At 38.5% G+C, this 26,970-nt stretch overlaps 1 protein-coding gene across 1 annotated transcript in view; it reads right to left on the reverse strand.

The window, feature by feature from the left end:
* The window catches only part of ACER3 (alkaline ceramidase 3), a 58,392-nt gene that overhangs the window by 6,130 nt on the left and 25,292 nt on the right, over positions 1 to 26,970 (reverse strand). Inside the window, exons 3-8 of the mRNA XM_085300557.1 lie at positions 23,513 to 23,565; positions 19,116 to 19,168; positions 17,266 to 17,347; positions 14,976 to 15,011; positions 6,878 to 6,936; positions 4,016 to 4,117 (exon numbers count right to left, since the gene is read on the reverse strand). Coding sequence (XP_085156683.1) covers positions 4,016 to 4,117; positions 6,878 to 6,936; positions 14,976 to 15,011; positions 17,266 to 17,347; positions 19,116 to 19,168; positions 23,513 to 23,565 — 385 coding nt within the window. The remainder of the gene's footprint in view (positions 1 to 4,015; positions 4,118 to 6,877; positions 6,937 to 14,975; positions 15,012 to 17,265; positions 17,348 to 19,115; positions 19,169 to 23,512; positions 23,566 to 26,970) is intronic.

The raw sequence follows: 26,970 nt of genomic DNA on the forward strand, positions 1-26,970 counted from the left end.
AGTTCTGCCTGACCGTGAGGGGGAATTTCTTCCCTGTGAGAGTGACGGAGCCCTGGACCAGGTTGCCCCAAGAGGTTGTGGAGTCTCCTTCTGTGGAGATATTCAAGGCCCGCCTGGATGCAACCCTGTCTACCATGCTRTAGGTGACCCTGCTAAGCAGGGAGGTTGGCCTAGATGATCTCCAGAGGTCCCTTCCAACCTTACTGATTCTATGATTCTATGATCCACTCATCCATACAATGAGTGATCAGTTACTTCTTGACTTAAATTTCAAGGAATATATTTATGGCATCCCATAGTCCTAAATGAGTTTTATTATTCTCCCAAGTCCTATGAAGTACTGTCCATAGGAAAAAAGGTGAGGATAAGGTCTGACAGAGGAAATGGGAACCATAAGACATCATCGTTTCATGTTTGGCAATCCTGCCACCTATTCTCCAGCTCCACGGAAGCTTAGCTTGCCTTTCTCTACTGGATGCTAAACAGGGACAAAGTGGGTGTACAGGCAGGAAGCAGAAGGTGTAGAGTCAGAAATGCTCTGCCCACATGCTTAATCTTTGAACTGTTATGGGGCAGGAGCTACTCAAGAAGCTAAAGGATAGAGATGGAGAAAGAAATGGAAGGAACTGAATTGCCATGGCTTCTCCTGTTCACTATAGAGTTCTGCTGATAACGATGCCTATTTTGGTTGACAGTGGAGCAAACATTCACATCTGATTGTCTTTTCTGACATATATTTTACATTCAGTCAAAACAAAAGGGGAAACTATAATGACTGCAGATTTTAAAGAAGAAAAACCTGCAGCTACTGTAACACTTAGTTAGTGTGTGATGCTTTAGTATTTTGTGCCCCTGACTAAATGCTAATCCCTGAGCTGCTACTCAATTTCCAGAGTTGCTCAGTCACAAAGACAAACACAGAGTCACGATTCAGTCAGCCAGGAATGACACAGTGGAACACCCAAACTGTCACTCCTGGCACAGCCTCATGGCCTTCTGATGGCAGGAAAACGCAAAGTTCAAGTTTTGAAAGTTCCTGAATCCATCCAGGGAAGCTGAGTGCTACAGAGGTATCATTTTTTATCAGCTCCAGACTTCATGAAATATGGAAACACAAAAACAGAATGAAAATACAATTTTGAAAATTAAAAGCAAAGAGCAGGTGGGTGGATGATTCACAAGTTAGATCTTCAGAGAATAAAAAATTACAAGGAACTGGAATATATTTTCTCCAAAGGTTCCAGTTATAATATCACTTTGAGAAATTCAAAGGCTCTGCAGACATCTGATTAAAGCTAATAAACAAGCTTAATTATCTTCTTTTAGTATCATAACTAAASAAGTATAATAGGAAATATACTGACATTATACTATTTATATACTGTTTTCCCCTTTACAAAATAAAGATGGAAAAAAGTGCTTCAGCAGCTGGTGTAATCTTTGAGTYCAGGAGCAAATTCCAAAGCCTCAAGGACTCAGCAGCTCTATGAACTGGGGTTATGATCTCACCACTGATCTGATGCTGCTGCRATAATCAGCCCTGGTGTCAGAATTTGCAAAGTCATTGTAAACTAAYCCACCTGTGTAGTCAAATAACTTTATGCTAGCTATATCAAGTGTTTCTAGAGTTGAAGCACTGTGTACCATATTCATTTTTGACAGTTTCAGGAAAACTCTGTTGTGATAAAGTTCCAATTGGCCTAACACAGTGTAAGGCCTACAGAGCCAAAAGGGACAGATGGGAAACACCAGACTTCTTCCTTCAGCACACACTGATCTCAGCCTACACCAACATACTAGGACAATTCTGTACACCACAGATTGAAGTGTGTAACAGTGTATGTTGAAGGACAACAGACAGATCAGAGTCAGATGGAACTTTCTTGATACTGGCATCAACCTTTCATCTCTTCCAGCTTGCAGTGGAACACAACCATCACAACCAAGCAAAAGAGAGGTGCCATGAGGCAGCTGTCCAACTCTAGGTGAACACACATTCAGAGAATAACCTGTTAAACTGGTGTTCTTACATGCATGGGTATGATGTCTAGCCATACAACCAGAGGGTGGCTTCCTGTAAGTCTTGTCTAGAGGACTTTTTACCTCATTTGGCAATAGACTAAACAGAAATGAAGCCTTTCCTAGCCTCCTTTACAAGCCAGAAGACTTCAGGCTAACAATGATTAATAAAGTGCAGGGTCCTGCACCTAGAGAGGAAGAATCCCATACACCAGTGCAGGCTGAGGTTTGACCCAGCCGCTGGAAAGCAGCTCTGCAGGTAAGGACCTGGGAGTTCTGGTGAACAGCAAGGCGACCATGTAGCCACAAAGGCCAATGGCATCCTAGGGTGCATTAGGAAGAGTGTTGCTAGCAGGCTGAGGAAGGTGATCCTTACCCTCTACTCAGCCCTGGGGAGGCCWCATCWSRAGTMYTGKGTCCAGTTCTGGGCTCCCCACTACAAGAGAGACATGGAACTGCTGGAGAGAGTCCAGTGCCGGGCTATGAAGATGATCAGAGGGCTGGAGCACCTGCCCTSTGAGGAACAGCTGCGAGAGCTGGGCCTGTTTAGCCTGGAGAAGAAAAGACTGAGGGGGATCTTATCAATGTCTATAAATACCTTAAAGGAAGGTGTCAAGGGGATGGGGCTGAGCTCTCTTCAGTGGTGCCAAGCAACAGGACTAGAGGCAACAGGCACAAACTGAACCACAGAAGTTCCACTTGAACATGGAGGAAGAAATTCTTTTCTGTGAGGGTGACAGAGCACTGGACCAGGTTGCCCAGAGAGGTTGTGGTGTCTCYTTCTCTGGAGACACTCAAAACCCACCTGGACATGATCCGGGACAATGTGCTCTAGGTGAACCTGCTTGAGCTGGGGGATTAGACTAGGTGATCTGCAGAGGTCTTTTCCAACCTCAACCATTCCATGATTCTGTGACAGCCAAGCACAATGAACTGACTCATGGAGTTGCTGCTCATTCTGAGACATTCAAACAGCTGCTGTTTATTGGTGACTAATATACTGCATTAGCTATTTCTTTAACCTGCCAAGCTACTGCTTGTAATGTTTTCCTGGGAAACGAGAAAAGCAGAAACTAAACAAAAGCAGGATAAAAAACTAATTTGGATGAAATCAAGTGTGAACAGCAGATTTCAGTGTGCCACAGATCCTCAATGCAATTTAAATTGAACTTAAAGAGAAATACCAGCTATAAAAACCTCTGCTTGTGGATAAGAAAAACTGAGTTCAGATTTAGAAATAAGCAAAAATAACAAAGCTATGGCAGAATGCACCTTCCCTATCAGTGGCTAAGCACCAAGTATCTAGGAATTACAGGTCTCTACAGCTCTGTGCGTTGCCTTGCCCTTTGTACCCTAGTTTTCTAGCCTGTAGAGCCCTGTCAGAGCATATGACAACTTCCCTGACTATGCTTGATTTCCATCAGAGTGCAAACTGGTGCTTCAGATGTTCAGGGGGATGCACTCAGGTGCTGTTCCAACACAAAGTCCGACTGCAGCTGAATGCACATCCTAGGGGTGGGGAAGCAGTCTACAAGCATACAGGTTAGAAGTTTCCCATGGTTTCATTGTTGGGGTGACATAACTCTTTTCAGGCAAGTGCTGTTTGAGCACTTCAACACTTGAGAATGTTATTAAAACRAGAGAAAAAGACATCAGAAATCAACTCTGTTGAACTGGCTTAACTGGAGAAATTTTGTTATTATTTAGCCCTTAAGTTACCCTAATTTCCATTACAATTCATAATTGCTTTGAGGAAATAAAAGTTATTTCACACTACAAATAGTTATCTCATCAGGGAACTTACAAAAATCTGAAAACCAAGAAGAAATTGTTCAGCACTGAATCTAGTCATGAGCAAACTGGATAAAGCCCTTGCGAATGTTTTAGTAGTAATGTACCACACATACCACAAGATGGATCTGAACATACTGCACAGAAAAAGCAAAGCTGTGTGCTGAAAGATTAAGAGCTATCTGGACAAATTGAAAGTGCTCACCTCAATTTATCACAGAAAATGTTGTCCACGTTCCAGAGAAAAAATCCCATTAAGAATACAGTTAAAGATGTATAGCCCAGACCTCTAAGCCATGGGTATACCCTAGAGAGAGAGAGAGACAAATAATGTAAAATTTAGTTCAAGATGCAGCTTGTAACATACATAACACTACTACATACAAATAAACTGCACTTCAGTTAATCTTTATTTTTAATCAAGAATCATTAATAAATCCACCCTTAACTTCTGTATTCATGCTGGGTCACAGAACTGTTAACTTCCTAGTGGAAGTTAATGGCGGCATTTGCTGCTTTCTAAGGTAAGAAGAAGTCCCCCCCAAAAAACCCCAATTCCAGTCTCAAGAGGCTACCATGAAATAGTGTTTTTTTTTTTTTGTTTTGTTTTTTAAGTGTTATGAATGCACAGTTTAGATTTCATGTGAAGACACATACCTGAGCTTTTTTTCCAACGTTATACAAAGTGCACATTTCAGAACTTTGAGCACAAGCAACAGAAACGTGCAAAACAGATAGATACCGCTTCTTCCATAAGGCAAACTAATCAGATATGTGTTGTGCACGTTAACAAGAAGAATACTGGCAATATAAACTGGCAAAATCAGTATTTGTTTAGTCAAATAAACACACGGAGCACTAGATGAGTGAAGTCACACTGTAATGTTCCCAGCTCAGAATACATGTTCTAGAGACACAAGCAAACCCAGGACACGAAAGAGCATTAAACAGTTATACACACTGGTAATCAGGTAACTATAGTTGAAATGGTTCAAGGAATAAATGCAGTTGTTTTGTGAAGGAGGGAGAGGTTGGCATGACTTAATAACAGAGAACACGCTCTGTGAACAGAGGACAACACATGCCAAGTTATAATCTTGGGAATCAGTCACAGAGACCTAAGAAACAGATGAAAAGTGTAGGGAAAATAGATGGGAATACAGTTCAAATGATGAGGACAGGARGAGGCAGAAGTCTTGCTCCAAAGGATTCTGGAAGGAAGAACATTCTGTTCCTTCAAAATTTTTATGCTGAGTTCAGACTGACTTCCAGCCCTCACTAAACAATACGAGTGATATGAAGCTGATATTAAGGAAATAAGACTGAAAAGAAGCAAAAATACGTAAGTTGAAACAGGCTTGGACAAGTTTTAGCATTATGAATGGAGACACAGAAATACATTTTAGCAATGTAGAGAAAGTAAATCTGAAAATGGAAATAGAGCTGACTTGCAGAGAAGCAAGAGGGTATTGTCAGGTTGGCACTGCTTCTCTAGCAGCAGAATTAGTTTAAAATGTACCTACTCCTTCCCCATCTCAACTTTATGACCACTGTTTGCATCAGCACAACCAAAGGGAGAAGCTGGTCTTTGTAGGGCCATGCTGTAATGAAATGATGTGGCCAATGAAGAAAATACACACCAGAACAACTGCAATCAAAGGGGAAAAGGTAGGTGCAACATCAAAGACAGACTTTGCTGAAGCAAACCTAACAACGAATGACACCCTGGGAGGGASGATGGTAGCACTATTGATAGTGACAGAAGACAACAAAATGCTTCAGAAATAATGACAATATGCAAGTGTTTGGAATTTGCAAAACTGAAAAGATAGCAGGCCTAAAGGGTTGTCTAAATAGACACGYGTAAGTTTAAACTGAATGGCTAGAACTGTGCTAAATTCTTGTGCAAACAAAATTAAAGTGACTGGAACTCGATTCAAYTTAGTTTCTTTTGGAAGTGAGTAAAGGCAGTGTCAGTTAAGATCTCTAGGGTAAGATTAGAATTTCCATGTTCATGGGTTCAAAAAGTGACTTTAAACTGATAATTGTTCCTATGGCAGAAGGAAAGCACACAATCTATTTTTTTCTTAAAGTCTGTGAACATTTATGCTTGGTCTGTGAAGATTTTCCAGGAAAAATTAAAACAAATGAACTAAAAGTGCAATTGCAAGGTGACTCAATGAGTCTGCTTTAAAGTCACACCTTTTGTTAAATTCTTCCTTGTGTTCCTAAACAGTTATATGTGTAACCTGAAACAAAGCTTAATGAAAAAAATCACGCTTAGCTTAAAGACATAGTATAGAGAAACCAATACTTTTCAGAGGCAACCCCATATTCATGAGAATGTCAACTGCTCACAGTAGAGAGAGCAGGGGCCCAGGAATTGGGCCCCTGAAAGCTAAACAAAAATATTTATTCCAATAGTGATTCAATTCTTTTTTCTTCAGTTTTACCCATCAACTCTGTGCTCTGATGCTTCTTATCAGTGTCTTCCAACATTTCTGAAATCCTTTCGCTGCTTATAAATAGCTTTAATTTGAATTTTCATCATGTATATCTAGCTTTACCTAGTCAAAACAGTAAGTAAACCTTTTGTATTAATATACTTTCTATCTGAATTTTGGACACTGGACTACAGGAGAGGAAAGGAAAACATTAACTGATGCTTCATCCCCACAGTCCTACTTTTACTTTTCCCCAAGTATCAATGCTAGAGTTTGGGCACCAGCAATAGCCTTCCCATTTTYTCCAGCTATATGAAGACAGAAACTTCTTCCCCCTTGAAGCCTCAGGTTAACTGCTGAAGACATTAGCAGAACGCACTTAGTGGTGAAAACTAATCATAAGCACAGGGAAGATACTCTTGTTTAGCAATATCCCTCTGGCTTCAAGAAAATACAAGGAGGTGAGCCATTCCCTTTCAAACCAAATAGAGCACATGAGCTAGCATCACATATTTAGTTCCAAAAAGTTTGTCAATGCCAATTTCTCAAGTTAAGCTCAAAGAAAAAGAYGCAGACACTAAGTTTTAGCCCATCTTATAACAAAGAATTAAATGGCTACTTACCATAATACTATATATACAGATCGTAGAACTATAATGGAAACTAGCGTTCCATACATGATCTGGAAATAAAAATAGAGATAAGATTCAGCAGTGGTATTCAAGGAACACTCCATAACATATACAAATAAGGAACACATAAACAAAATACTACAGAAATAAAACTTTCTGAAGCCTCTAGTGATTTTTATTTCTTAGTCTCAAGAAAACAGTTTCCCATCTAACTGTCTCGCCAACAAAGTCTTTCAAAAAAAGTTTCAAATAAAAATACGATTACATCCATGCTCTTCACACAATTACAAGAAAACTCAGTGTGTAAAATTGTTTTCCTTTTTTGAACTAGAAAGCAAACACTAGGTGGCACTCAGTAAGCATCCTGAAGTCAAAATGGTAAGTAATTCCTATCATCTCTTCTGCATTAAAGTTATAGCTTCTTCATGGATATTTCAGATTMATTTTCTTTACTGAAAGCAAAAACTTGAATAGAGTATGCAGCATGATCACGCTGAACACAACCATGGAAGACATTTTCCAGGAAGCATTTAAAATCAACTATTACAGGCTGTTGGGAATCTAACTACRCAGCGAGAAGCCTGCATTTTCTGAAAAAGGACACGATCTAAACCTGGCTTAATGCAGGCTTGATGAAGTTTAATGTAATGGCTTGACTTATACAAAAGGTCCAAGCGAACATTTCTTTTCTGTGTTGAGATCTCTCAGTCTCCCTGCCTGTCTTTATTCAGAGGCTTAGAATCCATGTAACACTATCCCCAATATATACAGACTAAAGAGAAGAAATGCAGTCAGAGCTACTCCTGAACACGACGATGCAGAAGCCACCGCAGCAGTGAGGGTCTCTGGACACTGGCAACACCAGAGTATTTTCTAGTGCTTTTTACCCTAATATTGCATTCTTCTTGCCAAAAAAAAATTTTGTTACAAGCAGTTGTGCCTTCTTCTCTGACTCTCTCCAGTGGCTCACAAGCCCCTCTCTATTTTTTGCTTTTCCATCCACTGAGCTTCCTTTCTCATTTTTGCTTTTAATTAATTCCCATCTAACTCTCCCTTGTTTTTACATAAACAGAAGGARAAACTTCTGCTGTTTTTAAAAAACACTAAACATCACAGAAGCARCGTATTTACAAGCGAGCGTTCTTCACATGTTCTACTGACTTCCTCACCCCTTTTGTTCTTTCAGACTACAGCGTCTTCAAGACGAGGACTACTTCTTACTCTGCCATAACTAGGGCATTCAGCCATTACTATCCTGCAAGCACACACCTACTTCTAGTCATTTGACAAAATACAGACTGGTGCTCCAATGTGAAACAAAAACTACCTTTTAAAAATACATAAAGGCAAAKTCCAAGTTCATTTGAACTTTAGGGATGAGGTTAGTAGCACACAACGTATTATCAATGTATATATACGGAACAYGACACACAATACAGTCCCAAGGTTGCACAACAAGACAAAGCTCCGGTATTGACTACGTAACGCCGTTCAGCAGAAGCAGTCCTTTATCTGCATTAAGAGTGAGATCAAGTAACTCCAGTAACTGAACTGTATGTTGTGCTCTGGAAAGATAAACAAAACAAAATTGCTCRAAAGGCTAATTTGTTCTGGACCAAAGTTCATACAAAACTGTTAACTAACTTCCAAATCCCCTTTCTGGGGCACAGCACATAAACCAGAAAAAGTCCTGCTAGACATAGCCCAAGTACCAAGTGCTTATCAGGCCCAAGCTACAGTTGGAAAGATCAAACTCTATGACAAACACAGGCTAACTTTAAAAGTCAACCACCATTTTACTCCGTGAACCTCATTTAGAAGAACCTATTCTGTTTTCCTAATCAAATCCAGTAATTTATTCCAAGAAGAGGAAGGCACTGAGGAAGAAACTCATAAAAAGAAACCCAGGAGACAGTTCTGCCCCATTTCCTTACTGCCTTCCCCTTTCCTACAATTTTGACTGCTAAGGTCTGCTGCGCAGACACAGAAAAACCTACTCATGAAGAKACACATCTCTATCATACTCGTTAACAGCATGAGCATCTCTGAATTTTTATCGTGCAATTCACTTGCTCTATGGTTCTTTGAACAAGGAGTTAAACAGTGTTCAGATTGTCTAGAGAAATACGGCTTACAGCCAGCCCAAAGTCCATGTAAAACACCGGCTAAAATGCTACTTTTTTTTTGCAGCAAATGCTAAAAGCATGGAAGAGCAAAAGCTAAAGGAAAGCTTTCTTCATAAAACTGCTGACTTGGTATCTCCCAGCGAGTTGCTTAACGGCTCGCAAAAGAAGACAGTCTTGTCGGAGGGAGATTAAAAAAACAAAACAACAAAAAAAAAAACTTACAGTGACTGAAAAAAAAAATATGCCCACAGTTGATGCTTCAATTTCTTGCCGTTTCCGCTCCCCACACAAATAGGTTGTTAGCAGTAAAACACATTCATGTTTAAAAGCCTGTGAAAGGCTGGAACAAAGTGTTCTTCTCCGCATGCTCCAGTCCTCCTCTTCACACTGAAGGCAAACACCGAGGTGCTGCTGTGACATGCAGAGGCTGTAGCTGTACGTCTCGCTACAGCTGTTTCTTACTAGAGGCCTGCAAACAGAGCGACCCAACGTAGCTCAGTCCTTCGGGAGCACTGCTTACTTTTATTCCTCTACTACTTGTGGATTTGCGGTTTTAATCATGCAACAAATTTGTCAGGTATTATCTTTGCCCCCAAAGAAGCATAAATTAAAAGCCTCACTTTATCCAAGTCTACTTGAATTTCTTAATTCCTTTAAATTCCTTTGTTTTTCTGCTTTAACTAACACATCGTTTCAGTGACAGACAAAAAGCCCAGCTAGTTTTGTGCAATTCTGCCTTAAAGCGCCTTCCAACCGTAAGCCACATAAACCCACTAGCACTACAGTTTAAGCAAAAGGAAACAGCAGCACCTCAGCATCTTTCGCTGTCACTAGACGGTTCCCTCTCTGCTGCCTACGAAGCAGATAAAGCTGCATGTATTTCAGCTTTCAAGTTCCTGTCTTTGCAATGTGGAAAACCCCCAAATCTTATTGATACGGAGTATGTTACCTGACAAGAAGGCCAAACAAGAACAACCTGCTTCTAGCTTATAAATAGCAGGTAAGCATTTGGGCACCATTTGGCAGTATTTTCAGAGATGAAATGTAAACAGTTCAGTAATTCATACAAATGCACTTCTTATACAAGYCACAGGGAAGGCTGAGATTTCACACTGGGGAGAGTGCACAGAACGGATTCTCCGTCTATACGTCTAGTAGAGAAAGCCTCAAGAGACTGATTTCTGCTGATCCATTTGCTCCTGGCTTTCTGCCAATTTTTGTTAATAAAGTTGATTTGTCAGCCTCAAATACTAACGCAGACATTGAGAACTGTGTTGAGAGACTTGGGGTTCTGGCCACCACTTATATATTAATATACAAACCATCTATCAAAAAGCAGTTATCTTAAATCCTTGAGGCTGGAAATTGTACTTACAACAAAAGAAACAGACTTCTACGTGTTCTTGGATTTCTTGGGAAGAAATTTAAGCGCAGAAAGAGGAAGGAAAATCCTTACCATGACATTGAAACATTTAGGAATTCAGCACAATTATGGCTGTTTAGTACTATACACTGTCCGAACACACTTAGGAAAGAGCTAACAACAGAGCTAACTCTGATGACCTGCACTTGGTTTAGTCCTATTTAAATGCACAGATGATAAARCAACACACAACTCACTGCTGCTCCACAGAGCAGAGCAGCTCTCCAGAGCTTCTGGGACACAGTCTACAGCAGTAAATTGAGCTTCTCCTGGGTTCTCCTTCGATGACTTGCAGAGCTGATCCCCTGGACAGTCTGAACACCTCTCCACATTTCCTAAGCTATTCTGCAGGTAAAGCTACTAGCTGGAATAAGAGCTGTACTTGTTTTTCAGCAGACATTCCCAAACAGGCAATGTAATTGAGAGTGAAACTTCCCTCTGATTAGTTTTATACATGATCTTGAGCAGGGCAATGCTTAAGTATAAAGACCTCCATGGTGAAGACATGCACTGAAAAGGTCATTTTTAACAGACTGTCTGGTAACTTGAATTATCTAGAAAGTAAGAAACATGTTCTGCTAAAGGCGCTATATATTAAGCCACAAGCCTTCAACTATCTGTTGCCTTAGCAGCAGGGGGACTCTGGAGAGCTGTAAGACACTGAGTGGGTCCACAGAGATTCCCCCAAATGASGAATCTTGTAACTTTGAAAAGGTTGTACCCTGCAATAAAGTATTCTTCATGTAGTTTCATGCTCTCATATGTACCCCCACACGCACTTTCCATGCTATCCTAAAATCATTCTACTCCTTCTTTGGATTTACATATTGAAAATATCTGTGAAAGATAATCCTGTTCATTCATTTCTCATTTAGTCAAAAGAAATGCCTTTTTCACCCTTGTTGCCTCTCTATCTCTGTCTTCTCTCCTCCCCTCCCTGCTCCAAAGTCATCTTAACTGGTATATCCAATACTTGTATTTTATTTTCATCACTGATGCAGCAAATTGGCTCGTCATATTTATGCTGTGATAAAYGAATACATGCAGGCACTCACTTCTCCATCAGTGTTCAGTGGTTGCCTTAGAACAGGAACAGTTGGTATTTGCCCCCCTAAGTGTAAGCTGTTCCACTCCGAACCATTTCAAATATTGTCCTGTTTCTGTTACTTCAGTCCTAAAGGTATTCTAGCTACCCTTCTCACCCTTGCTGTACTCAGTGATGCCTCACAACTTCAGGTCATCAGAGACTCCATCAATATGTGACTYCTTTTTTCCTGCTACAGATCATTAAACAAAAACACTCCCACTACGGATCCTGAGAAAGTCCAGACAGAGGCTGCTTTTCATCATCTTTTTTTTTGTCATTTTTCCCTTACCCTCTTTGCAATTCTTACACCCATCTTCTACTTCTCCAGCTTGCTTAATGTCTCACAGGACATATTCAATGTTTTTGTTGTGACTAGACAAAAGAGAACTTTTTAATCACATTTCCTAATGTAGAAAAAGTAGCTAACAACAGCAACAAAAAGCTATTAGGTTAGCCTGGACATTTCATCTCATTTTATATTTAACTTTTTAATTATTTGTTTGTTCAAAATTTGCTTCGAAGTCTTCTAGCAGATGACTATGCAAAGAAAACAAGTATTTAGATCTATTTCAGTATCTACATAACCTGGCTAACTAGATGAATCAGGTTTTGATCACTGCAGGAGTATAGCTAGTAGGTAACTAAATTACRATGGAAAACGAAAGTTTGCAGGTGRCAGCTATTCATGCTATTTATATTGGAAARAAGGCTACCTGTAAGACATAAGTKTAATATTTTAMCTGTCAAGGTCATTYCTTTTACTTACAGGACTGTCTTGTATCTACCTGTCCATTGATCAGTCCATGCCAGCAGCCAATCTTACCCCACCCTTTCCCTTGTGTAAGCACAAATAAATATGTGATAAACAGGGATGAGCAACTAATCTGATTTAAAACTAATCCCAGAGAGAGTTTTAATCTGTTCAGCTCCCCAAACAAATTCATGTCATTAAATTTAAATTTTTGTGTCCAACAGGGAAGAGGGGAGAAGATACAGCTGTTTCCTATAACAGTGATGCTGGCTTATAAAATAGGTATGAAACTGGCACCTAGGCCTGTTCAGTGCAATTGAGATTAAGCAGTAATAGTCTTCCAGCCATAGAGATTAAGACATTAGTAAGACAATATATGCTTGTAAGGGCTGACGATATTTTAACTGATAAAAGTCAGGGAAAAAACAAAACTCCAAAAACCTCCAAAACCAAAAAAAATGTYAACTTTCCTCAAAACATGCAGGTTGTCAGGCACGCAAGTATTTTCTCCTACTAGCAGAAGACTAGTGTAGTCTCCAACTGGTCGGAAAATGTGCTTCCCATCCCTCCCACAACTGAAGCACAGAGACCCTTAAAGTCTGCAATATCTGAATGAAGAGAGAGATGATGTCTGTTGTTACTCTACCATGAATAACAAACGGAAATCCCCTTCATGCCCTGCTGGCAGCAAGCAATTTACGGGAATAGATTGGGAAGGAAAGTAAGAAGTAATTCACTGAAAAATGAGACTTGGGTCCTGGCTACAAAATATAATAGAACCCTTTTTCATTCTTCTCCCTAGAAGGACAGCAACAGAAATGCACTAAAATGAACAGTTTAAAGCTGGCCATGTAGTTATTCTCCTTTCTGCAAGGCTGATAAATGGAGATGAACACAGGCAAATGCTTAAGTCCTAAAACTGCTTTCCCACGCAGCTGGGGACTGAAACCAAGAGTTAAATTATGCGTGCATGTATGTATTTAGGTTTACATTAAATCTGCACAATCCATTCAGTTGGAAAATAATTACTGAAATTACATACAGATTTTTTTAGTCTACTCTAAAATAAAGGACAAGTATTAAGAAAATAACCTTGCTTAGCTATGTAGTCAGAAAATGTTTCCTCTGGATTTACAACATAGTTTGTGAAGATTATGCAAAAAAAAAAAGTATTTGAACACTTGGAATTTGTCCATAACTGCATGTAGTCTACAAAAATCAAATTGGAAAGACTTGTTGTAAAGAGTCCAGCACTTTTATATGTCTAAATCTTTTCCACACTGATTCCTCATAGAAAAATTATAACATGGAATTCATATTCTGAATCTAAGAGAAACCAGATGCAAAAAATTAAAGTTGTGGGGAAATAGTTTAACTTTTTCTTATTTCTTTATTTCAGACAAGTCATATCTATCACCTTAATATCCCTAACACAGAACAATATCTATGTGAAAGCACAAAGCTGGGTTATAGCGAAGCTATGAAATACTTATTACAATAAATGTATACTGAATATTTGACCAGATTATGAAATAAAACAATTCTACCTAAGTAATGAATTCTGCCATTGCTGATAGCAAAATTATTTCAAAAAAATTCATTCACAACCAGGACTATGAGAAGTTCAGTAAAAGCATCATAAATTGCCATTTCAACCCCAGCCAATACGCTCTTGCCAAAAATGTAGATAGGCAAAAAAAAAAAAAAAAAAAAAGCATCTAATTAACACATTAAAAGTAACATGTAATGTTATCCTCTTAATTCAGAGGTAAACATTATTGATTCTATGAGGGAATTTTATGCATCAGTCCTTTGCTAACCAACCAACAGGAATCACATATCATTTTTTATGATTGCTGATCTAGCAGGCATATTTTGACAAGTGATGGCACTACCAATTTCATAAATTAAGGTTTTAAAGCTTGCTAAGAACTCTGTGCTTTTGCTTGGCAATTTTTCAGCTGTTATCCCTAATCATAAAGCCATAAAAGAGGAAAAACTACTTACAGGATAGATAAGCAACCATGATTTGTAACCTGAAAAGGCAGGTGATGCAAATCCTATCCCTAAAGGTAGTGAATGCATATCACTACTGTTAGGCTACTACAAAAGAACAGGTACCAAAGGGACCAAATCTATCATTAAGCCTGTAAGACTGTAACACCTAGCCCCCTATATAATCCTAACAGACATGTCTGTGTTTAAATTGAGCTTGAATTTACACAAAATATAATTCAGTAGTTAAAAAAGCCTAATATGTTAGAGGAGAGGGAATGGGGCTGAGTCACCCAAGCCACGTTATGCTGGGGTACAGTTTCACAGCAAGCACTAATGGAATAAAGCAGACAATATATATATAATATAAACTAAGGATTAGTTTATACTAATACTCCCTCCCTCTCACACACCCCTTAGTTTATATTACATTTTACCTTAAATTGAGGTACCTTACATTTTATTTAGGATCACCTCTTAGTACACTAGTAACTGAGTATTAGATCAAATACTAAAACAAAACACTTATTAAACACATTCTAGTTTTTCAGACCACTAAGAAACAGGATGGCAATATGACAGGCAGCAATACTAAGATTGTGTTGGCCTTCTATTCTCCTTTCCTTTCAACTATAAAAATTCTACAACATTTCTCTAAAAAAGCAAGATTTAAACAAGATTAGCTTCTCCAATAGAGTAAAATTTACCTGATGGAATACAGGCTCTTTCAAATTTAAGTAAACCTGCAAAGATTAAAAAGAAAAAAAAAGTAATTTGCAACACAGAATTATCATAATATTATTAAGTTAAATATTGTGAAGATTTGTTCTGTTGGAACAAAATCAGAACTGCCTATCTGAACTGCCTATCTATCCATCATTAGAGTTGATGAGCTCTGGTAAAGCCTCTGTATTCTTCCATAGATTTTAATTGTGTAAGTATTTTAAGTTTAAAAGCACAAATAGAGGTATTAATATGTAAAATTTTATTTAATAAAGTTGCAAAACATGAAAAAAAAAATAAAACACAGAAATTCATAGAATAGATTCACAGAATAGAATCAGTAAGGTTGGAAGGGACCTCTGGAGATCATCTAGGCCAACCTCCCTGCTCAAGCAGGGGCACCTAGAGCGTGTTAGACAGGGTTGCATCCACGCGGGCCTTGAAGATCTCCAGAGAAGGAGACTCCACAACCTCTCTAGGCAACCTGGTCCAGGGCTCCATCACTCTCACAGGGAAGAAATTCCCCCTCATGCTCAGGCGGAACTTCCTGAGCTTCAATTTCTGCCCATTGCCTCTTGTCCTGTCACATGGGACAACTGAAAAGAGTTTGTCCCCGTCCCCTTGACACCCTCCCTTCAGGTACTTACACACACATTGATAAGATCCCCCCTCGGTCTTCTCTTCCCCAGGCTGAACAGGCCCAGCTCTCGCAGCCGTTCCTCATAGGACAAGTGCTCCAGCCCCCTGATCATCCTCCTAGCCCTACGCTGGACTCTCTCCAGTAGCTCCAAGTCTCCCTTGTGCTGGGGAGCCCAGAACTGGACACAGGACTCGAGGTGAGGCCTCTCCAGGGCTGAGGASAGGGGCAGGATCACCTCCCTCCACCTGCTGCCAACACTCTTCCTAATGCACCCCAGCAGACCATTGGCCATCCTGGCCACAAGGGCACATTGCTGGCTCATGGTCAACTTGYCATCCACCAGCACTCCCAGSTCCTTCTCTGCAGAGCTGCTCTCCACAAGGGCAGACCCCAGCTTGGACTGGTGCCCGGGGTTATTTCTCCCTAGGTGCAGGACTCTGCACTTGCCCTTGCTGAACCTCAGRAGRTTCCTCTCTGCCCAACTCTCCMRCCTSTCCAGGTTTCTCTGAATGGCAGCACAGCCCTCAGGTGTATCAGCCACTCCTCCCAGCTTGGCATCATCAGCAAACCTGCTGAGGAGGCACTCTGTCCCCTCATCCAGGTCGTTGATGAAGAAGTTGAACAGGATGGGACCCAGGACAGAGCCCTGGAGGATGCCACTAGCCACAGACCCTAACTAGACTCCACGCCACCGATGATGACCCTCTGAGCTCTGCCTTTCAGCCAGTTCTCAATCCACCTCACTGTCCACTCGTCTAACCCACACCTTCTGAGCTTGTCTAGGAGGATGTTATGGGACCATCTTTGATATTCATTGTATGAAGGAAACATACTCTACTCTGATTTGGTATTATTAATGTTTTTGATAATTATACTTCAACATTTTGATTCACTTTTCAAAAATCTGGTAGGTTCTATTGTTAAAGCAGGTCATTCAAATTCTGTTTTTGCAGTGAGCACTGTACCTTAGGCATAACATGCCAGGAGTTTAAATAAACAAATAAATACTAAGAGACATAGAACGGTCAAGTTCTTTATAGGTAAAGACCTGGAATACTTCTTTWAAAAAAGTGATTATGAATAAAAATCTGTACAAAACTCATTTTATTCAGATAGGGAGCACACCGCACAGAAAAGATGAACAGAGCTAACCATGATGCAGTTACAATTCTTCTAAGTTTTAAAACAGCTAAGTTTCTCTCACTCTGGCTTTTGTTTTAAAATATCAGTCAATGTATTGGATTGTATATCATAGTGTATTTTTCGCAGTCTATTGAACGGGATTATTCTCATTTCTGTAGACGAGTTAAATCGAGGCCCAGACACGTAACTACAGTTTGTCCAAGGTCTCACAACAAGGCAGTCAGAAGTGACTGCTTTCCACATAGTCCCGTTTCTAGAACCTGCAGTACAACTTTTCTTCTTCTTTCTACATGAAGTGTTYTAAAATCATGTTTGCTTACAGAAAAGTTTCATATTTTTCTGGCCAGATTGTATTTTTCTCATCAAAAGAATAATTTTCTCTTCTTGGCTGGAAATGAATGAGATTCTGTATTGCCTGTATAAGAATCTTCTAGTGGCAGGAAAACTGCCAACCTGCAGGTGAAAATACTGTATTAAGTAAGGTTACTTACTATGCTGACTACGAAGCTGTATGTTATTAACAAGAAAAGCAGCGGATAATTGACTGTGTTCTTGTACTTGAAACATTCATACCTGGAACAGAAAATAAAGGAGAGCAATAATATTCCTCACTTACCACATAAAGGACTTATTTTTCAAGGTATATTATCAGACAATTTGGGAGAACATTGACGCAAATGAGTTTTGGGACTTTCAAGAAATTGCAGCTCCTCCTCCAAAGATTCGTCATTTCAATAAGAAAATTCAAACTTTTCCCAGTAAATGCTTAAGAAATATATTGTGAAAAATCAATATGCTTATATATAACATACAAGAAATAATCCAGTCAATAGATGTAGCCTGGGAAGCAGAAGCATTATCACCCGTTAAGCATATAAGGTGCTTAAGGAGTGATAATGGTTGTCAAATTAGAAATGAATTTAAAATGAAATACAGCTGCCAAAAAAACATTACTACATCTCTGAGTTAAAAGTCAGTGTGGAAAAGGGCCTGACTTACAAAACAGTGAATGCTGGAGATCTGCTAAAATCACAACTTGTTTATGGCTTTACTATGGTCACAGTGCAGTTAATTTGCTAGTTTGGGATTGGTAGAAGTGTAAGGTAAAAACAGCTAATTGCTACTGGTATGCAAAACAGCTAATTAAAATTAGTTTCGAGATCCTAGCACTACACTTCAGTGGACCAACCCTGCCAACTACCTTCAAGAAAACCAAAAAGGTTATTAAAGGCCTCCTGTYTTGCTTTCCGTAACACCAAGCGTTAGTCATTCTTCAGAGCATTTTAATTACTATCGAACATAATACATAAAATGTTATTACAGCTGTATGTGCAGTAACAGACATCAATGCATTTGAAGACGACAGAGCAGCTACACTCAAAATAAATGTAAAGGTGATTTCAAAGAGATAGGGTAGTTACTCAGATTATACTAATGTATAAACCATAAACCGACAAATGTTGGTTTAGTTCTATAGCACTCCACTTCAACTGCAAGCTGCCAGAAACCTTCACCAAAAGATACTCCATAATTTTCAATAGCTGAAGATTTGATCATATGTTCAAATAGGAGAAAAAAAAAAAAAAACAAAAAAAACACACACACTTCTGTCTGCAGCGACTTCTTTAACATTTGCATTTTCTGAGTCACAGAACATATCATTTTAAATCTAGGCCTTGAAGTAACAGGTAAGAAAGATAGCACACTGTGTCTTTGCAGTCACCAAATGCTACATGTTTGTCACTAAACTAGAGAAAACCTCCTGTCACAGCATACAGCTGTAATGCATGTTCCAAGATACCCTCTATTACATACATATTCTGCTCTTTTTAGTATTTTGTAGTTTTGTTTTTATTTTAGAGATGAGTAGAAAGCAGGTTTAACCAGAAAGCTGAGATTCTATGATACACTCTGCCTCCAAATGTGAAACATAGCTCCAATAAATACTTAGCAATAATAATTTAGTAGGCATTACTGAAGTTAATTTTGTTATATCTTCTGTCCACATACTAAACGATGACTTTACCATACATACGATCTGGTTGTATACACCACTAATTCTTTAAAAAGAGTTATTTTTTTTCCTGACTAAACTAACAGTGGTATAACATCTTTAAATCAGCAAAAGCTAGGACTAAAGCCAGCCTCATGCTCTAATGGCTAAATCACAGTGCCTTACTGCTGGTAAGTTGTACCAGCAACTTAATTGACATCTCATTAAAATCAGCAGAAGTTTCACAGAGTCAGCTTCACTGAACACTAGACTGGGCTTCACATATTCTATATTACAAATATCAATGTTTCAAGAATATTCAAGAAAAAACATTTAATAAATACTTACAGGCAGTAGACAAACACGCAGCAACTGTATATCATTGGCAGTTCATCCAACAGCTACAAAAAACAGAGACATCAAAACATGAAAACCTACTTTTAATTCACATGCTTGGGTAAGTTAATTAAGGTGAAACACATTTTGAGAAAAGTTTTTAAGTCATCTGGATATTCACCTTCTTGACTGCRCCTGAGTGCATGGCAGTGTCAAATTCTATTCAACTACTGAAATTACCAGCTACATTAGTAAGCTTATTATACTGAACTTTTTGAATACTACATTTCATAAGAAACACRTCTTCAAAGAATCACACCACTTTCAATGTTCATAGTCTTTAAATATTTATAGAAACCTTATTAATTTATTTTTTTAAAGTCACATTCAACAGGACTGCACCATTTATAACTTGCTCAAAACAGTCAGTAGCATCTTCTCATTTCCATGCAAGATTCACAGAGAAACTGTAGTATCTTTTATCCATAACATAAAATAGAACTTTACCCCACTAAGAAGTGCTTGGTATGGGTTTCATCTGTTTACTTTCTAATTTTGAAAATTGCTTACATTCTTAACTCAAAAACTTTTTTTTTTTCCAAATTACAACTGCCAAATAATTCACTTTTATTATCTTAAATCATTTTATATACCATTTGTAGGAAAATACTGGTATGTTACAGCTGAAACAGTTACTTCTCCAAGGATTCTGCACAGCAATTTTGATGAAATATAGTAAACATAAGAAAGGTGATCTCTCAAGAATAGGTACACATACATTCAAATTAATCATGCATTTATCTTTAAAAATAAGGACATCATCATAGCATTGCTTTTTTCTAAAACTTTTCTCAATAAAGAACATTAACTTTTGCTCATGAACTTAGTTAACTGATTTCCTTCTGAAAGAGGATTGACAATCATAAAAATGCAAAAGCAAACAGATAAGATCCATTGCCTCTAATTTCTAGTATGTCAAGCAAACATTAATACTTAAACATCTTAGAATTGTTACTCCACCACTAGGATTGGTATTTCCCAAAGAACAACAAGAATTAGATGTAACCTGATTCTGGTGTTTTTCCTCATCGCTTTGAAAGTTGTATGACTGTATAGAAAACCCCTTCCTATTACCGGTACAAGGTACTTAATGAGATCACATTTTTTCTGAATAAGGAACAACGTTAAGAGCAAGTCAAGCTAACACAACCCTTTCTATACAGCTATCTTGATTCTGCTCAACTGGGGAAAATTTTTGTAACTACACCGACAAAATCCTTCCTTTTGAACTTTCACATGGAAAAAAAAGTGATCGACCCTGAGAGTGAACTATTAGCTTTTCTTGGTTTTGGAAATTCAGGAAATGTTTCACAATACAGCCAAGCAGATCTAATGACTAGCAGCCACTGAAAGGACATGTTTGCTTCCTCACCCACACTCCAAGTGCAGCTTGCAGTCACGCTCATCTGATTCACAATGAGCAAGTTCAGAGAGCTGAACCAGCAYAAAACTAACCTTGCAGAAAAAGAGAGTAATATTCTGCTGGTTTAAATCCCTGAACCTGTGCGCGTGCAGGTGAGGGACTGCAAGAGTCACCACAAAGTGTCAGGAATGCAGATGGTAGAAAAAGAATGGGACCAGTTTGTAAAGAGGCATCAGATTGGTTTTTTTTAATCTTCATTGTTATGCCACAGCCTTACAGAGCAAAACAGAAGCCATAGCTAAATTAAGTTATATACTAATAGTTATTAAGCAATTGAACACTATTCTCATCTAGCCTGATATAAATTAGCTGAAGAATTAATTCATGCCCATCCTTATTTAAAAGTACGCTTCATTTAAGAGTTCATAATAGAAAACTGGGCGGGGGGAAAAYAAAACATTTTCAGTTTGAAAGGTTGGTTACACTTTTCAGTTCATTCGTTGGCAGCTTTTCTGGGTCACAAAGGTAATAGCAAAGAGCCTCTCAAAATATCTTTATAAGAATGATTTAGCTGCTTAAATAAGCATTTTCCATTGTTCTTCAAGCCACAATCTAACATGTTTTCCATACAAATAATATTAAAGTTGCAGGAGAGAAAGAAAGAGGGAGAGAGAGAACAGAATGATAGCTTCAGAAAAAATATTCGAAGTATCTGCTCTCAAGAATAGGCGTTTTTAGATTTTTCTTAATTAAGCAATCTAACTGACCGTTTACAATATTAATGTGGTGAAACAAAGCTCAGAAAAAGTTCTCTTCAAACAGCTACCAGTGTTGACTTTTAATTGYACTAAGAAATAAAGTGAGCAAGAAAAGATTATTTACTGGTTGAAATGTTTCCTCTCTGGTGATTCATCAGTTAGCAGTCAGAGTAATTACGAACTACTTGCAGATTTAGCTAGCTGCCAAATTAACAAATATACTCTTGTCTCACMCGAAGCCTTTTATTCCAGGGAGAAAGTTGATTTAAGAAATTCCCATTCCCCTTATTTGCTTCTGTCCACCCTTTTTATACCACAGTTCACAGACCCCAGAACTGCTCTGATGGACCTATGCCATAAGCAGCAATTATACGTGTTAGAAAAGCCTCTACATACAGAAAAAAAACGCTAAGGATTTTTAAGCCTAGATCATTTCAATGACCTGTGATACCGAGTGGCACTGCTCACATCTGCACCAGGGTAAGAAAGACGAGGTGAACAGYGGACAGCTAGTGGATAGCTAGATTAGTGGACAGCTGAGGGAACAAAGGTGAAAAGGTGGAAATTTGAGGCAGTTTCAACACTGAAGAGAATACAGATAAAGCACATCAAGCTTTGTTTTGTTGAGAGAGCGCTGAGGAATGGATCTAGAAACCTTTTTCATGACAAAAAATCATGAGATATTCCTACATGATGCATGCTCCTCTGAGGCTGAGAMTCTCCAACACATGCCAGAAGCATGAAGCAGAGCATTGTAAAGGCAAAAATCACAGAATCTTAGAACCAGTAAGGTTGGAAGGGACCTCTGGAAATCATCTAGTCAAYCTCCCTGCTCAAGCAGGGTCACCTACAGCATATCAGACAGGGTTGCATCCAGGTGGGCCTTGAAGATCTCCAGAGAAGGAGACTCCACCACCTCTCTGGGCAACCTGGTACAGGGCTCCGTCACTCTCACAGGGAAGAAATTCCCCCTCACGGTCAGGCAGAACTTCCTGTGCTTCAATTTCKGCCCATTGCCTCTTGTCCTGTCACACAGAACAACTGAAAAGAGTTTGTCCCCATCCCCTTGACACCCTCCCTTCAGGTACTTGTACACATTGATCAGATCCCCCCTCACTCTTCTCTCCCCCARGCTGAAGAGGCCCAGCTCTCGCAGCTGCTCCTCATAGGGCAGATGTTCCAGCCCTCTATCATCCTCGCAGCCCTACGCTGGACTGTAGTTCAGTTCAAATTTAAGATACCRTAACTTTTGTGTCTACATATGCAGGAAGTGTTTCAGGTCCCATCATGCTCAACAGAGATCCAAGACTCAATTCAGTTGCCAAGGCACAAATGTTTACGGCTATCGGAGATGCTCTGGGGTTGCCGGTACCTCCATCCTTATGGGATGGAAGCTAGAGGCCAGACAGAATACTCACAGGGACTAAAATGATGCTAACTATCTATATTTAGGCAAACAAATACAACTTAGGACTGCCAATGGAGCCTAGAAACTGATTCAACCCAGCTGTCTGGCTCTCTACCTCCAACTGTATTGACTGTATCTATCTCCATTGCCTATAGTGGGAGCACAGACTTACAGCAGATGCTTTTAAACATAGGTCTCAATCTTGAACTGAATCCCTCCTGACTTTGATTCAAAGATGAATTTCATAAGATTTCTCAAATCTAAAATAGTACAAAACTCTCCTCTTTAGAAAAGCGAAAATACTGGGTATAAGGATTTGGTCCCAGTGAATATGAATAAATGAATACCTTCAACCTGAGAACAAAAGAAGAGACAGAAAGAGAGAGASACTCATCTTCTGCTCTCTGTATAAAGGTACATCTAGATCAATAATAAGAATGCATTAAGACAAACAAAAGGATGCAATGAAAAACAATAGTTTATATTGCTTGCTATTAAGCCAAAGCTGTAGGAATTTAAAATAACATATCCAGTAAAAAGATGGCATAATTATCTAACGGAGAAAATATTTTCTACTAAAGCAGTAATTAATCACAGCACCTGTCCTACATATAAGTCTATATTGCTGTATATCTACTGGTGAAAATATCTAATGAAACAAGACCTGTGCTAGAAATTTGCWGAGAGTGGGACTCATGGGCAATAATATTTAAGGTAGATTAACTTATATTCCATCATTAAGTTCTATCTGCCAAGAAATAACAATATGACTATATAAAGACACGTGTAAAATGATTCACAGCTACTTAYGAATACTGACCTGCATTTCATACTTCATGGTCATGTGGAAGCACCAAGATCCCAGTCCCACAGCTGAAATCAAACCAAAAGCACGGTTAGCATAGAAGTCCTTTAAAAATCTCTTTCTAAAAAAATCTTCCTTAGCCCTTCTAAAGATCTCAAGTATATTAACTTAAGCATGTAAACTTTACTGAAAACAAAATTTTAAACCATCAGTATCCCATTTCAGGGAAACRGTCCCAATTTTCCATGGACGCCTACTTGGCACTTCAGTCATTAATGATGTCCTTGAATTTTTGTTTTTGGCGAGGGTTTTTTTGGTGGTGGAAGGGTTGGGGAGAAGGAGGCACCTCTCAGCACTTTCTCCTATGAAGAGGTATGACACCACTTGGCAGGACAAGAGGAGGGAAACCCCAGAATTAATGGTGTTAATATTCTACTTCTCTTAATTTTTAGTGCATTACAATCTACTTGTGACAGTCCTTCCAAAATGAAAGCATCATTGTACAACTAGTTAACACGAAAAGCCTGTGACATTTCTGCTTTTTCTTCAGTTCTAAAAGTAAATTTTACAAGGAGCTCTTTTCACTTGAGAAGCAGAATACTGAATTGCTACTACAACTCTGAGTCTGAAATTCAGGGTAAACAAACAGAATTAATGTAGTATGGATTTGTTTCTGTGCAGTGAGATCCTCCTTTCTGAGATTTCTTCTTGGAAGCTCATCATTCTATTTGCTGCTTTTTATTTATTTGAAATATTTTACTTCTAAACTCTGAATTTGCATTTGAGATTAATTTCACAAGACACATACTTTGCCTGGATTTTTTCAGCCAGACAAAGACAATATTTCTTGGAAGTTAGATTTTGCTTAGAGCAAAGCTGGTAGATATATTTAATATATCATTCTTTACTTTGAAATGTGATAAAATACTCATATTAAGCATCAGCACAATTTTATTTTGCAAGAGTAAGAAAATTACTGCGTCTTCTGCTCCTTCAAGAAATTATGCTTTRCCTCAGACTCCAGTTTCAGGGAAAGTAAACTATTTTGCATTCAATCCTTGATTACTGGGTAGTGCTACTATGCTTTGCTGCAAGAGCATAACCTCCTTTTCTAAACACAACAGCTACATTTCACTGATGCATAAACAGATCACTAACAAACGGTAGGCATTTTGTGAAGGAATCCTAAGACAGTTGATAGACACGTCTAGAGATGTTTCTTGAGAGGCTATTAGGCTAGAATTGAGATTATTACAGGTATTTCTCTTCATTAAGTACATAAGCACGTAACTGTCTACTGAAACCTGAAACTGCAAWACAGCTATATTTAAAAATATATTTCCAAGTACTTGAATGTCATAATGATTTGAGTAAACTAGTCATGGCTGTCTGTAAAAACATACAGCAACTCCTTGCCCTTCTATCACTTGCAAGGCATTTCCGATTAAATTGTTTTCCTTCTGAAAAATCTTTTCACAAAATGATCAACAATTATTTTCACCTTCGTTAAGACACAAATGAAAAATTCCCATAGCCATTTTTCTGTGAATACAGAATATATTGCAACTACCAYTCATTCTGAAGAAAAAAAGCATTAAGATCATCATTAAAACAGTACCATCCATTACCATGGCTGTCATGGCTATTTTATTATCTTCATGATAAAATCCTTTATGATTTGTAACAACAGTAATTYTCAAATGTGGGCAGAATCATCACACAGAAAATATTAACCATTTTTTTTTTTATTAACAATGTATATAAGTTTTTAAGATTTTTTTTTAAATGTTATTGGGGTTATGTACCTCAATCAGCTATTGAACTGTATTGAACAGTTGCTCCTCTCTCTCCCATACCATTAGAACCAGTTATGTCTAGAGGTTTTTCCYCCTCTAGTCTTTGCAAAAATCAAGAAAGTTGCAGATACTAGTTTTCCAGGTCATTAATCCCATATCTATAATTAATTTCTAAGAATAGTTAATTAAAAAACTGTTGCTTCTGTACAATGATCACACTTCGAGCTTCTTTGATTATGAAAGTTTACTATGGACTGTATGTTTTAGCTATATTTTTTACCAAAAGAATAAGTCTATGAAGTAACAGGAGTTTGAATGAAATGATTATATATGATCTTTCCTAAAATAAAAAAACCTATTTTGGAAATAGCCTTAACACTGACTGTTGCAATCCTGACAGAGTTCAGGAATGAGTCAAGTTTGTTTGGCATTTAAGTGTACTCAGTGGAAAATCCAGGACGTGAGATGACTGGAAGCTGGTTATTCACCCATCAGGTGACGCTCCCTTCTCAACAGCCACAGCCATCGTTTCCTCGAACACTGGGGTGGTAACGTGCGCGACACCATCTTCTTGAAGAGATGGTTTAAACAAAGACTGAAGGATGAAACATGATTCTGTACCTAGCCCAYTATGCCTGCTTATTGCAAGGGGATAACTTAAACAGGGTAAGTTTTACATTAAAAACACTAAAAGAGGTAAGAACCAAATTTACGATTTGCTACCTTTGGCATATGCTATGGCTTAACACAGAACTGTGTAAAATGCCTCATGAATCTGTTCAAGATGATAAAAAAAAGAAGGTGAAGGAAACTGTGCTTTAACAGATGGTGAACTGAACAGCCGCAGCAGAAGCATAAGCCATACTCTACCAGTAAAATAGTGAAGTTAGTGGAAAACTTCAGCAGAAGGCAATTAGTATCTTAAAACTGTTTCTGGACCAAGAACTGTGCTAGTCAGAGTTACTATCTTATGGTTTAATGTAAGGTTACTATTCTGTGGTGAATATATTGCAAAGTAAAACGAGGAAGCACATATTGTGTGCCAGGGATCACAGAGAAATACTTACTTCCTCTACTATACGTCAAGAGCACACCACCTCTTTCTGTCATGCCTGCAGTACAACTAGTAAACTTATAGAGTTCTTGACATTTATTTCTCCCCAGTAAATAGCTAAATAGTTAAATACTTCAGCTCAGTTGTCTTCACATGTAGCTTCTACCTGCAGCTCTACTGGAATACAGTCACCTTTAGATATACCTCACATCACATAGTGACTTCAGGATCAAAATCCTTCTAGAGACTATGCTTCACAAAAGATAAAACTGCAATGAGATGCTCTACCAGGACTTCCTCTGTYGAGCTTTGGACTTTTCAGAATGTAAACAAACTTGATCACAGGAATTACAGCAATTTTGAATAGAGGCAACTTGCCCGTGACAAACTGAGAAACAGATTTGCTCCTATCCTGTAAGCAGAGGTTTTCCTTTTGAGTGTTTCCTCTTACAAAGAAGCTTCAACTCACTGAAGGCTACGTATCAGTTGAGGAGTTCTGACACCATCTGAAGCAATACCACTTCCTCTTTAACGATCATAACTCGGTTTTCAAAGTTAAGCAGATACTACAGGTCACTCAGATTTTTACATTGAGGTACCTCTCAAGTTACAGATGAAATTAA

This window comes from Rhea americana, unplaced genomic scaffold (assembly GCF_003343005.1).
Source record: "Rhea americana isolate MKP2758 unplaced genomic scaffold, rheAme1 scaffold_165, whole genome shotgun sequence".
Taxonomy (NCBI): Eukaryota; Metazoa; Chordata; class Aves; order Rheiformes; family Rheidae; genus Rhea; species Rhea americana.